At 46.3% G+C, this 12894-nt stretch overlaps 1 protein-coding gene across 1 annotated transcript in view; it reads left to right on the top strand.

The window, feature by feature from the left end:
* The window catches only part of CSMD1 (CUB and Sushi multiple domains 1), a 1699370-nt gene that overhangs the window by 1336160 nt on the left and 350316 nt on the right, over positions 1–12894 (top strand). The window contains exons 13-17 of the mRNA XM_019652695.1: positions 6055–6237; positions 7394–7720; positions 8682–8876; positions 10811–10949; positions 12540–12825. Coding sequence (XP_019508240.1) covers positions 6055–6237; positions 7394–7720; positions 8682–8876; positions 10811–10949; positions 12540–12825 — 1130 coding nt within the window. The remainder of the gene's footprint in view (positions 1–6054; positions 6238–7393; positions 7721–8681; positions 8877–10810; positions 10950–12539; positions 12826–12894) is intronic.

Raw genomic sequence — 12894 nt, 5'->3', positions numbered from 1 at the left:
CGTGTCTACCAGATTTTTATGGCGGAATTGAGAAAGAATAGAGAAGTCATGAAGTGGTTTTGATTCATGATCGTGTCAAGTGTTCTCCGACTTTTTTACCTAACTCATTGTTTTATCTACCTATGTGAAAATTATTCTAGTAACACTCTCATTTTGCCTAAACTGGAATTTTCTTTTATTTATCTTTAACTCCCACCTTATTCCCAAAATAATTTAAAGAAAGTTAATTCTATTTTCCTTTCTGAAAACTAAACACAAAATAGCAAAATATTTAAACATTGTGCATTTGGCTAACAGTGCCAAATGTATTAAAAACAATTTTAGGTTTGAGAGGTGATTTTGTTTCCATTGAAATGGTGTTTTTTGTAGAATTAAATTTAGTTTCTCATTTTGCGGATTGTGGATTGGCTGTGCAAATACCGCTATACAGAATCTGTTTTCCTTCATCTTCCTGCACTAAAGAGCCTGGGAAACAATAAGGCACATTTCCAGATGACCTGTACGAGATAAGGAGATGCGAACAAAACTCACTAGGCAGGTCCTCTTGTGAGACCCTATAAAATATAAAAATATTTTGTTTTTTAATGAGTGCCACTGGCCGCCTTCGTGGGGGACTCTGGTTCACCGCATTCTTCCTACCTTGAGATCCAGCAGACTCTGCACCCCGAGGCCACGGCCCCTACGACGTCGGCCGTCGCAGTCAGGGCAGTGGGGATGGAAAATGAGGAGTCTGGCTGCTGATAGGCCAGCGGCCTGCCTTGTCCTTCCTGCCTCCATCCTCCTTGTCGCATAAAGGAAATCAAATATTAATTTAAGTCGCTGCTCATTGAACTTTTTTGTTCCTAGTAGCCAAATGCAATGAAGCAATGTTCACGATATTTGGTGACACTTTTACGTGACCTGTGAAAAAGATAGTGGTTTAGTTTGCGAGAGATTATTTAGCTGTTTTTGTACTAGTTTAATACATTGGATTTATTGCACACACAATCATTTCTATGTGATTCTTTTTAAATAGGCATATGTAAGAAATCCACTTTGGTGGCTAACTTCATGCAGAAATCTTTGCTTTAGTCCAAATGGAGGACCATTGTTGGGCAACGACTCCAATGTCCCCTTTGGTAGCAAACGTGTTGCAGGTTTATTCATAGAATATTTATTAGCTGAGATTGGTGAACTGTCTAAACCAGCCATTTTTTAGGACGTCCTTTCTTAATTGCTGTCCAGTGCTGACCCAGCCTGGGAGCAGTGTGCTTGTTGGGAGGCGAGGGGGTGAGTTCTGGATGTTCACTGTGGAAGCTCGGTGCACCGCGGGACCCGCCCCCACTCGGCATGGCCCGTGAGTGGGTTCCCCGTTTCCTCCCCAGGAACCTGCAGCTGCTTCTCATCCCTCCTTCCCTGACTAGGGGATGCCTCACCCTGAATGAGGTGCTGTCCTCTTTGCAGCTGTTTCTTCACTGCGCCTCTCACTTCGCCACAGTGCAGCCAGCTGTCTCCCTGGGCGGCATTAGAGAGCTTGGGCTCTGGGATTCGTGATTGGCAGATGGAGCTCCCCAGGTGACGGCGTGTAGGCAAGATTGGGCGACAGCGATGCAGACGGAAGTCAGAGGCCACGGCCAAGAGGGCTGTTTAACTTGGCTGGAATCAGCAATGCCTGGTTCTCTAAAGAAGCAATAATTAATCTCTCAGTCTCAGCGCTTCTCATCAATGGGAAAGAACATAACACAGAGGCGACTTAAAACTTTTCAGTTATTGCATCGTATCATACTAACGCATAGCTGAGTGATTTAAGGACCAGCCTTAATTGAGTTTCTAAAATCGAAGGGCTTCTTTTTTTTTTTTTTTTACTTGTTTCATCCTGAAATTAGGGGTGCAGTAATGCTGGGTGTTGGCTGAGGGGTGGGAATTACAATTGCAAAGGACCAGAATGAGTGCTGAGAAGATGACCTCGTTCATGCACAGGGCAAGGGTGGCAGTCACTGCCTTCAGCTGATCAGTGCCCTGGCTTGTCCCTGAAGCCAGGTGTCCCCAGGGCTGAGTTGTTCCGGACCCCACCCAGCTGCAGTGAGAGCATGACGCAAGGCTCACATGTAGACCCTTTCCCATGATCTACCAGGCGGCCCCTCTGGGCTGGAGAGGAAACACATAGCCCCTTGGGCTGGTTATCGCTGTTTTAAGGACAGTGGATGTTTAGTAGTCACTTCAGAATGTCTTTGATGAGACACGAGTGTCACCAGGTGCCCTGTGATGGTCATCACAGTCCATTCACATCACTGGACGGTGGGCTTCCTGGTGATGACAAATTGTCGTTGGTCCGAGTGCCCTGGGACGTTAAGAATACCCCACAATTTTTTTTTGGAACAGGATCCAAGAGAATAATAAACCCAAGTTTCTATAGAGAATAAATAAAGGATCTGTAACTTGAGTCCAGATTCTCAGTCTGACCCCTTTCCTGTAACACATGTCGCCCACCCGGCTGATATAAGTGGGTTGACAAGTGAAAATCCTCAACAGGACATAGGACTGGAGCTCCGGCAATAAAGCAGGTACAGTCAGTAGAGCTGATGACTCTTAGGTCAGTTGTCTTTTGTGGGGCATTTAGGCATCTTCTTGCCAGTCTTCATTTTGGGATGATGTTTCACAACAAATTAGCAAACCCTGAAAGTTTACCTGGTGTCCGTACTTCTTGCAACAGATGATAACAAGGCACAAGGACAGAATGAAGCCCAAATCTGAGACCCTGTTCTGTGTGGTCCTCGACGAGTCCAGTGTCCTCCCCATCTCATGTACCACATGAACTCTACTACACAGAATGTAAAATAGCAAATAAAAAATATTAGAGGTGAGCGTCGAATATATACTGTTCGTGTAATATAAGCACCTTAGGTAATTAAAATATCATTAAAAATAAATACTTCATAAGGTTCAGAAAAATTAACATGAAAAATTGAAAATGAAATAATATTATTTAGCACTTTTAAAGGTCATGGTTGAAGAAAAACGCATGGGTAGGAGCATCATGGGTCCCCCAGAGGACTTCGTGCAAACCCTGGCAGCTGCTGGGAGGCAGTGTCAGCACAGCCTACTGTGCATCTAAGCACGTGCCTGGGCTGGCAGTGCAGTGGGGGTTTAGGCCAGCGCGCTTTTTCGCCAGCAGCTTCGGGATTTTCACTGGTAATGCACCGTAGCGTTTGCTTTGAGGAATGCCTTGCGCGGTCTACCCTGACTTCTCACTCACACTCCAGGTAGCAGGAGGGTCGAAGCCCTTACTGTAACAGTCTCAACATTGTCGAACTCATCTGCTGCTTGTTCAGAAAATATGTGAATTTGAGGCAGAGTCTCACGTACAAGCAATGTGACCTCCAAGGGAACTTTTGAAGTCTGTGTGGATTTTTGTCACAAACATTTGGGACAAGAGTGACACAGAGTCTGTACAGGATCAAGAACGTCCTGGGAAGGTCCCTCCAGGTGAAGCTTCTCTGGCCTAATCACGGGGCACTTTCACATTCTCCGATGGCTGAAGAGTAAGAGCGACCACAGAATACCTGCACCCACACACCTACTGACGGGGGACCGTACCTCCTTCGCAGTCACCAGTCCGTGCAGATGCACCAGACACAGGTTCTGCCCCAAGCCCATGGTCACCGAGCGTCTGGATCAAGGTACATCAGTGTCTCTGGTGGAAATGAGTGACCACAGGACGTGCTGGCCCCTCAGCCTGGGAAGCAGAGAGACCCTCTGTGCATCCACACTGGGTGTCTACCTGCGACACTATTCTGAGCACTCTGCAAAGTCAGGAGTTCCTGACTGAATTAATGTAGAAAACAGTTTTATATTACCGAAAATGCCATAATGTATCTCACTGTAAGAAGAAATTATGAACTTGAGCATCACAGAGGCAGAAAGAAACTTCTGGAAGTCTAAAGTTTGCTAAGCATCATAGTCATGGCTAATGCTTGGAGCCCTGTATGCCGGGCACTTCCGCTGAGTGTCGGCACATTGTTTAACTCTCACATCCGCCCTTTGAGGTAGTTGGGAGGCAGGTGGTGCAAACACGGAGGCTTCGCGAAACCAAGTCGCTCGTGGTGCACAGCCGAGAAGCGGAGGGTCAGCAGCAAGTCTGGGTCCTGACTCCTGACCTCAGAGCCGGGTCCTTCGCCAGCACCCTGGGCGCCTGGCCCGACCCAGCTCAGAGCACAGCCACAGGCGGGCTTTTGCTCCGCGGCCTTCGTGGATTTCCGTGAAAGAAACATCGTTTAAGGAATAGCACCCGTTAAATTCAAGTACATCCAGTCCAGCTGCGTTCAACCCCAGTGAATCACATGAACCCCTCGGCCTGTCGTCACGCGCGAACCCCACGGCCTGTCCTGGAGGCCGGGCTCTCCGGAGCCCCCTTGGCCTGCGGGGCGCCCACGCAGCTGTGCTGTCAGGGCCTCCTTCCTTGAGGGCCCGGGAGGGGAGGGCAGCGTTTGGAGCCCGTGCGAGGCCTGTGTTTGCCTTGTTTTGTGGTCCTTTTGCTCGCGCTCGAGGAACAGAAGCGGCACTACCCTTACTCGCGAGTCTTGACGCCGCCCTGTCCCCGTCCTCGGACCTGCCTGCTTGATATTCCTACGCACTTGGAAGGGGAGTCCCCCAGTGAGACACGTCGTCTCAGGGTCCCTCCCTGGCGCGTGTGTGTGTGTGTGTTCCCACACTGGAGGCGTTCACCTTAGAACCGCCCGGAAACGCCATTCTGTGGCTTCTACAAACACTCCAGAAAGAGACCGTGGCTCCGAAGTACTTAGGTTGCAATTAAAACCTAAATTCCAATCTGCTCCTGGTCGCTGCAAGGTAGTTCCGTGCAACCCGCAACAGACTCCAGGAGGAACAACGTGTGCATGGAACCCGCCCTGCAGCTGTGAAGCTCACTTCTCTCCTGCCTTCCGCCCCGCCGGGCCCACAGGGGGACCCTGTGACCTGCTCTCAGCCTCAGCCCTGCCCGGCCTGCCCGCTCCGCACTCAGCGAACCCCCTCCACGCTGCTGGGGCGCGTCCTCCTTCCCGCTCCAAGCCGCACCCGCGCCGTGGTTAGCCCGCGACGGTGCTGACCACACGGCTCACCTCTGGTTCCACTCTGACCTCAGGGCCCTGATGCTTTCTTTCCTCCTGCGCCCATTATTCTCATTATTCTGTGACCCTTTAAACTCCATCTGGTTTCCAACTACCTATCTTTATCTGCAATCACATACATAAATAACGTTAAAAAAAGCTATTTCTCTCCAAATAATGGAACTGCCATGAGTGCAAGAATTGTGTTTTGTTTGTCCACTAACCTCATTACGAAGAACAATCCTGACACATAGTGGGCCCTCCAAAACTATGTTTGTATGAATAAATAAATCACATATTTTACTTAATCCACTCTGCATAGTTAACATTTAAGACAGAGCTAAGTATGACATATATGTACAGTTTTGGTGCATTTGTATCCATATTACTTTACAATCATGTTTTGATGTAAAGAGATTTGATTCTGTATATTTTCTTTACATCTGAAGAGCATATATATATATATATATATATATATATATATATATATATTCATTTTGTTTCATAAATGAGTTTTAACATTAAGGGAAAGACTATTCAAATGGATATGTTGATTCAAATCTTCAGTAGGAAATTAACAGTCTCACATGTACTGTTTACATTAAAAACCACATAGATTAAAACAAAATTGGTGTTTGCACTTTAGAGGGAGCGATTGGGGGCAATGCAGGAAGTGCCTGGACCAGGTACATGCATCTATTAATTATACCGTTGGCACTGTCAGCACATCTGCGTGGCCACGCATACCCCCTAAAGGACAATACATTAAATAGCTTTCTCTCAAGTTTAAATTACACCTTTTTTCTAGCTTTTGTAATGAAATGTTGGATGCATCGAGTATCCTTTCGAAGCTGTTTATGAAAATGATGTTTAGATCAGCAAGCATAAACCACTTGTTCTTTTTCAGTATTGTTTAAAAAAAACTAAACTGTTCATTGTGTACTTTTAATGCTTCATTTGTCTTTCCCAGAAATTGAAAAGGGAGGCTGTGGGGACCCTGGAGTCCCCGCCTATGGGAAGCGGACCGGCAGCAGTTTTCTCCATGGAGACACCCTCACCTTTGAGTGCCAGGCAGCCTTCGAGCTGGTGGGAGAGAGAGTCATCACGTGCCAGCAGAACAACCAGTGGTCGGGCAACAAGCCCAGCTGTGTGTGTGAGTACTGGGCCTGGCCCAGCCCGCGGGGGACAGAGGGAGGTGAGTGTGCGCTTAGGGAGGGCCGGCCCGGTTCGCCGGGGAGAGCTGCTCTGACCAGCAGCAAGCAAGGCATGCTGCCCCTTCCGCTGTCCTCACTGAATGGCGCTGACTGGTGATACTGCAGTGCCAGACCAACCGCAGTGAGACCTTTGCACAGGGAAGAACCGAGCTCATGGCCGTGTCTGATGCGGGTCTGCCCGAAGCGTCTAGAGCAGTGGGATTTGGGGCTTCATGGGTGACACTGGGACACGAGTGGTGAGCAGGGGCGGGGCTATCAGTTTGGACTTCAGATGAAGAATTGCCTGCTTCCACCTATGGAAAGTGTTTAAGCAAGGAGAAAAGGACTCATAGCCAAGTTAAAAACAGTTTTTTGTTTTGCTTTGTTTTTTGTAACTAAATATAGCAGTGGCCGAAAAATGGATATGAAATCATGTAAAATAGGAACAAAACCACACCCTAGAAATCAATGCAATAGGTGTTCCCTCCAAAAAAGGAAAAAACATATATATGTGTATATACATATATAGATATATAGACATATTTAGATATAGATATATAGATATAGCTCTGTGTGTGTGTATATATATAAAATCTTAAAAGTAAATTTTTCAAGAGATTTTTATAGTATCCACCCAGAATATAGTCTGATTTTCCAAGTTATTATTTCTCAATAATCACCTTATAACTAATTAAATACATAAATGACTTTAGAAAACACACTTTAAAGGAAAACATAAACTATAAAGTCAAAAGTTGTAAAAGACTGAGTAGGACCAATATTACTTTCCAGAAATTGTTCCTGTGGCACAGACACACCTTTTCCATTGAATATTTGCTCTTTTGAAGACAAAGTAATAACTAGAAATGTTAGTATTTGCCCTGGTTTCAGTGCACCGGAGGGGACCATGAGTAAATGGAGCCTCTACTTGGTTTTGTGTAGGTCTGGTTGTATTACATATAATGTACTATTCTAGTGAGTTTGGACAAAGAGAGAACGTCATGGTCCACAATGAGCGAATTAGAGTCATGGGTCCTGGCGATGGGCCCAGGTCCCTTCCTGGGTTCTCAGCCATCGCTGTGCCCAGTTGGCAGCAACTTCTTTGTGTCTTCACAGTTTCGTGCTTTTTCAACTTCACTACGTCATCAGGGATCATTCTGTCCCCAAATTACCCCGAGGAGTATGGTAACAACATGAACTGTGTGTGGCTGATCATCTCCGAGCCGGGAACCAGGATTCACCTCATCTTTAACGACTTTGACGTGGAGCCTCAGTTTGACTTCCTTGCTGTCAAGGATGATGGTGTTTCTGATGTCACCGTCCTGGGGACCTTTTCCGGGAATGATGTGCCTGCCCAGCTGGCCAGCAGCGGGCACGTGGTCCGCTTGGAATTTCAGTCGGATCACTCCACGACTGGCAGAGGGTTCAACATCACTTACACCAGTAAGTGTGCTACCCCGTCACCACGGCCGCCCCTTTCCTGACACAGCAGAAAGCTGAGTGTCAGGCCAGTACTGCAGAGGTTTTATAGTCATAATGAACATAATGACAGGAGCAGAACACACAGCATTATCCTGCTAACCAAAAATGCACCAGTGTTTAGCACAGTGTCCTGGTCACCCGTGGTAAGCACTGGCTCGCTCACGTCTTTTCTCTTTCTGGCCAGCCTCCCTCCCTCCCATGCATTCATCCTCCCATCCATCCATCCATCCACCCAGCTAGGCACAAAAACAGTACAAGAACAGGATTGAGGCATTTGGGGTCAGGAGCCATGGATGAGAACCTCACCCTTGTGTATACTTGGAGAATAGTTATAAGACAGATGACTTTTCTTTGCCTCGGATTCCTCATTTATAAATCAGATTATATTTAAGAACATCCACTTAAATGCCTTGTGGAAGGAATGAAGTAAGATTGTAATGTTAAATAAGTAATAACTTCCTGCCTGCCTACTTCTCTGAGGCGTGGTGCTTAGGATTTGCACAATTACTTCGTAATTATCTCACGTGGCTGTAACTCTGGGATGTAGGCTGTACTGTAATTGGAGCGAGCTGGCCTCAGAGCAGCAGGGTCATCTGCCCACGAGCAGGTGACTAACACAGGAGCCAGGATCCGAATCAAGATGCATGTGGACCAAACTCCCTGCCTGTTCTGTTTTCCTCAGTGGACCTGAAAACTGCCGTCGAGCTGGTAAACACTGTGTGATGACAGTTCCATGCACGTGCCCATCTGCCTCTCTCGCTAGAGAGCAATATCCTGTTCATTGACTGTTTTTGTCTATCTACCTATGAATAAATAACTGAAATCTAGGACAATATGTTGCCTTAATAGTTGGTCCTTTTAATACATATCAATATATATGATTCATAGTTGAGCATTTTATTCTATTTTTTTTCCTTTTCAGCATTTGGTCAAAATGAGTGCCACGATCCTGGCATCCCCATAAATGGACGGCGTTTCGGTGACAGGTTTCTACTTGGGAGCTCCGTTTCTTTCCACTGTGACGATGGCTTTGTCAAAACCCAGGGCTCGGAGTCCATCACCTGCATCCTGCAGGATGGGAATGTCGTCTGGAGCTCGGCTGTGCCCCGCTGTGAAGGTGCGTTGTCATCTCTCATTCCGTTATTTTCCTTTGAAATGGTGCATCTAATTTAAAAGCAAATGAGCAATGATATTGGTTTATCAGGGTTACCATAACAAGACGAGCACAAACCTAGGGTTTAAACAGCAGAAAGGCAATGTCCCCCGTCCCAGAAGCAGACGTCCGACACGCAGGTGTCAGGGATGGTTCCATGAGGGGCGCCCTGCTCCAGGCCCCTTCCACCCCCAGTGGGCTGCTGGAATCTCTAGACTTAGAGAATCCTCACCCCAGCTTTCTCCATGTGGGGGTACCTCTGTGTCCACATGTCCCTGTTTCTAAGGACACCAGTCACATTGGATCAGGGCCACTTCAATGACCTCATCTTAACTAATTACATCCTCACTGACCCTCAACCCAAACAGGCCACACGCTGAGTGCTGGGATTAGGACTTCAAAACATGAATGGGGGGGTGGGGGGGCATGATTCACCCATGACAACAACTTAGATTTTAGTTAACTTCTTCAAATGTAGCTGACATAAATAATACCTAGTTTTCTTCTTGACATTTCAACTCTGGTTACCTATGAAAAAACACAAAGAGAAAAAAATCAAGGAGGGTATTACCTGTGATGTCTCCTCAGGTAACATATATTCACTTAGAATATATACTCACACCCTCCCTATCAGAGCGGTCCATGCATAATAAGTGAGGCAAAGCTTTTAGAAAAAATTATCTACAGTAAAAAAGAGAGATTTGTTTGTTTTTAGTACTCACTTTTTAGAGCAGTTTTAGGTACACAGAAAAATTGAGAGGAAGGTACAGAGATTTCCCACATAACTCCCCCAGCCCCCCACACACACCCACAGCCTCCCCCACCATCAACAGCCCCACTCAGTGGGGCACGTGTGACACCTGATGAACCTGTCCTGACACGTCATCACCCAGGATCCACGGTTCACATCAGGTCACTCTTGGTGTTGCTCCTTCTGTGGGTTTGGACAGGCGTGTGATGACACGTACCCACCATCACCGTGTCACACGATACCAGGTAATGTGTCACTGCAGACAGCCCCTAACTCGAAGGAGACTTGCGTTCTAAAGACCTCCTCCAGACATGTGCTTTCTGTTACCACCTATGGGAGTGTGAGCATCAGGGCACTGGTGTGTTCGCCAGGCACTCCGGAGTCCGGAGCTCCACCAGGCAGGGCTGCTCTTCTTGCTGAGACACTTGGCGGGTTTTGGCCAACTCGGTACTGAATGGCAAGATATGTTCAGCCTCCGGCCCGGAGTCGCTCATCGCCAGCAAGACCTTGTCCGTGACCATGGCTGCTGGAAGGAAGGCCTTGTGGACACAGCCCCTCAGTGTGTAGCCTGGGGACAGTGATCTCTCACTTGAGCTCCCCACACGGCGCGCGTGTTTGTTACCTCAGCATCACCTGATTGAAGCTGACTATGAAGCAAACCTGACATCATCATTCAGTACTTTACGGTTTAAGTTTGTTGATACGCAGTATTAAGATTAACATGTCTAATCAGGATAAAGGGATACACGTTTTACGTAGTCATAAGTAAAAGACAAGATGTTAATAAAAATAACGTGACAATTTAGGTGCATTCCAAGAAATATGATAGCTCAAAACATTTTAAAGCTTTACTAGAAGAGACATTTTTATATTTAGGGAATAACTCATTATGCAGATTTAGAAGTATCGCAGCTATCATTTTTTTTCTAAATCTCAACATAGTATCACTGGATAGTTGCTTAAACATGAAGTGAAATTAATATGCTTAATACAAAGAACTCAATAAACTCAGTTTACTTGGGAGTAAGTTTTGCTTTGATGCTTGAAACCGTCAAACCAGGAACAGAGCAGAGCGAGTTCTGTGACCGTGTCGTTACCTCCCCCTCCTGCACTCGGTGACCTGCTGACCTCCTGCCTCACCTTTCAGCTCCATGTGGTGGACATCTGACAGCTTCCAGTGGAGTCATTTTGCCTCCCGGATGGCCAGGCTATTATAAAGATTCTTTAAACTGTGAATGGATCATTGAAGCAAAACCAGGACACTCTATCAAAATAACTTTTGATAGGTAAGTAAAAACACTTTCTTCCTTAATTTGGACCCCTGCATGTCCAAGGTTTTTACTTAAGTGAATCTTAAAAACTCGAAATATGATGGTTGCTCATTGGTTCCCCCAAATGAATTCACTTAAAAGCAGCAAGCACTTGCTGGGTAAGCTTTGTTCTTGAATTCTATTCTCTAAGGCCGGCTAAGGCGCCCCCTGCAGGCTGCCTGTCAGACCTGGGGTGGAGTACACTGTACCTCCTGTTGGAGTGCGCGTAGCCACTCCTTTGGTACCTCAGGCGCCTTCCTGAAGGGCAGGAAACCGGCACTTCTGCTTGGTGGCGGCCACCTGGAACTGGAGGACAGGCAGGAGGCTGTAGTTCGCAGAGCTGGCAGTGGCCTGGGCGGGACAGGTTAATCACCTGTGAATTATGTGAGTGGCACGATCCCTGGAATGCTGTTTGGCATAGCTATTTGATAATATATATGGTAACCTAAAATAATCATGCTATTCAAGTTTTTCGTGATGAAACATGTCCCCATTTGCCTCAACAATGAAGTCAATTTGATGATTAGAAACAAAAAATGTTTTTGAACGAACCATGTGCTTTAAAATCTACAGAAGCTTCTCTGTTTAGTGTTTCAAGTTCAATCTCTGAGCAGCATCAGGATTTTTCTAACAATAGCTTTCTCTCTGATTAGACTGAGTTCTGGGTTTTAATATTCAGAATATTAAAATGTCTCAAAACAGAAGAACATTCTTATATTATTGTTTCCACTAATTTTATAACAATAACTTTCATACAGGAAAGGTTTTGAGTAGAAGTTATCTATTAGTAATTATTTGTACTTCAAATTATTATTTCTATTATTACTTTTCTCTGATGGACAACAATAATCTCCACTAGGATCATCTCTCAGTAGGAAGGAAAAGTTTTGGTTATGTCTCCGTTATGTTGGAGAACATGTCCCTACATGTATCTTAACCACCTGGAGAACACCAACTCTATAGTATTCATAAATTAAGCCTGGTTTGTTACTAGTTTTTATACTTTCTGGTGTTGTCAGGGTAAAAAGCAGACGCACATTCGAACTCCCAGCAGGGCATGGATGCAAATCATTTTGTAAAAACTGTGCTTTTCAAATGCAGCTTGACACAGCTCATTAGCACGCTGTCATTCTATTCTTAGTAGCCTGAACAGAGACACTCACATATTTTTTCTCAATCTTTTTGATATCATTATTGAACTGTAGTATTTTGTTGAATTCCATTTGTAAGTACCACTATTTCGGGTATTTCCGGACATTTGTGATTTTCACACAGATCTTTAGTAAAAGCTTAATTGCACGGTGCAATTTTAGTTTACACCGAGCCGCAGGCTGACACCCTGATGGAGGATGCGTTTGCAGACGTATTTTCAGTTCCATACTGGTCATCCTTGCACAGTGTGTTAGGGTACCAAATAAGGAAACACCCCGCTTCCTCTCTTTCCGCTTCTCCTGGCGATCTTCCAGCTGCTGAGGCCTGCCCTTCCTCTGTGCTAGCTGTCGTGAAATCAGGTGTGCACACTTGTGTGCAGAGATTTCAAATGGGATTTATCCTGTGCTTTTCCAGACTCGCGAGCTTGAACTCACATAACCGAGAAACTGTAGGGCGTTTCGAGAACGTTTTGAACAGGGAAAGACAGGTGCACTGTCCAGCCCCCAGCGCCCAGCCCGTGGCCTCAGCCTGGCCAATCCGCGCCGCACACACGTTTATTGGCTCTTCCTGTCCTGAGGGGCGCGTGCGGCCGAAAAGGCGCAGCGCTGGTGGTTCCCAGCGTCGCCACGTGCCCGGGGTCGCTCGCTCCCGCTCGGAGCCGCGTCAGGCCGCGGTGCCCGTTCTAAAAGTTCGGAAACGCGTAACGATTGGTTTTCGGCGCTTAGTGACAGGTCTCGTATTTAATAACGGCGGGCGCCTGCGCCGTGCG

Source organism: Hipposideros armiger, unplaced genomic scaffold (genome assembly GCF_001890085.2).
Source record: "Hipposideros armiger isolate ML-2016 unplaced genomic scaffold, ASM189008v1 scaffold_185, whole genome shotgun sequence".
Taxonomy (NCBI): domain Eukaryota; kingdom Metazoa; phylum Chordata; class Mammalia; order Chiroptera; family Hipposideridae; genus Hipposideros; species Hipposideros armiger.
Note: the sequence above shows the minus strand (reverse complement) of the source record. Positions and strands in the feature narration are given on the sequence as shown.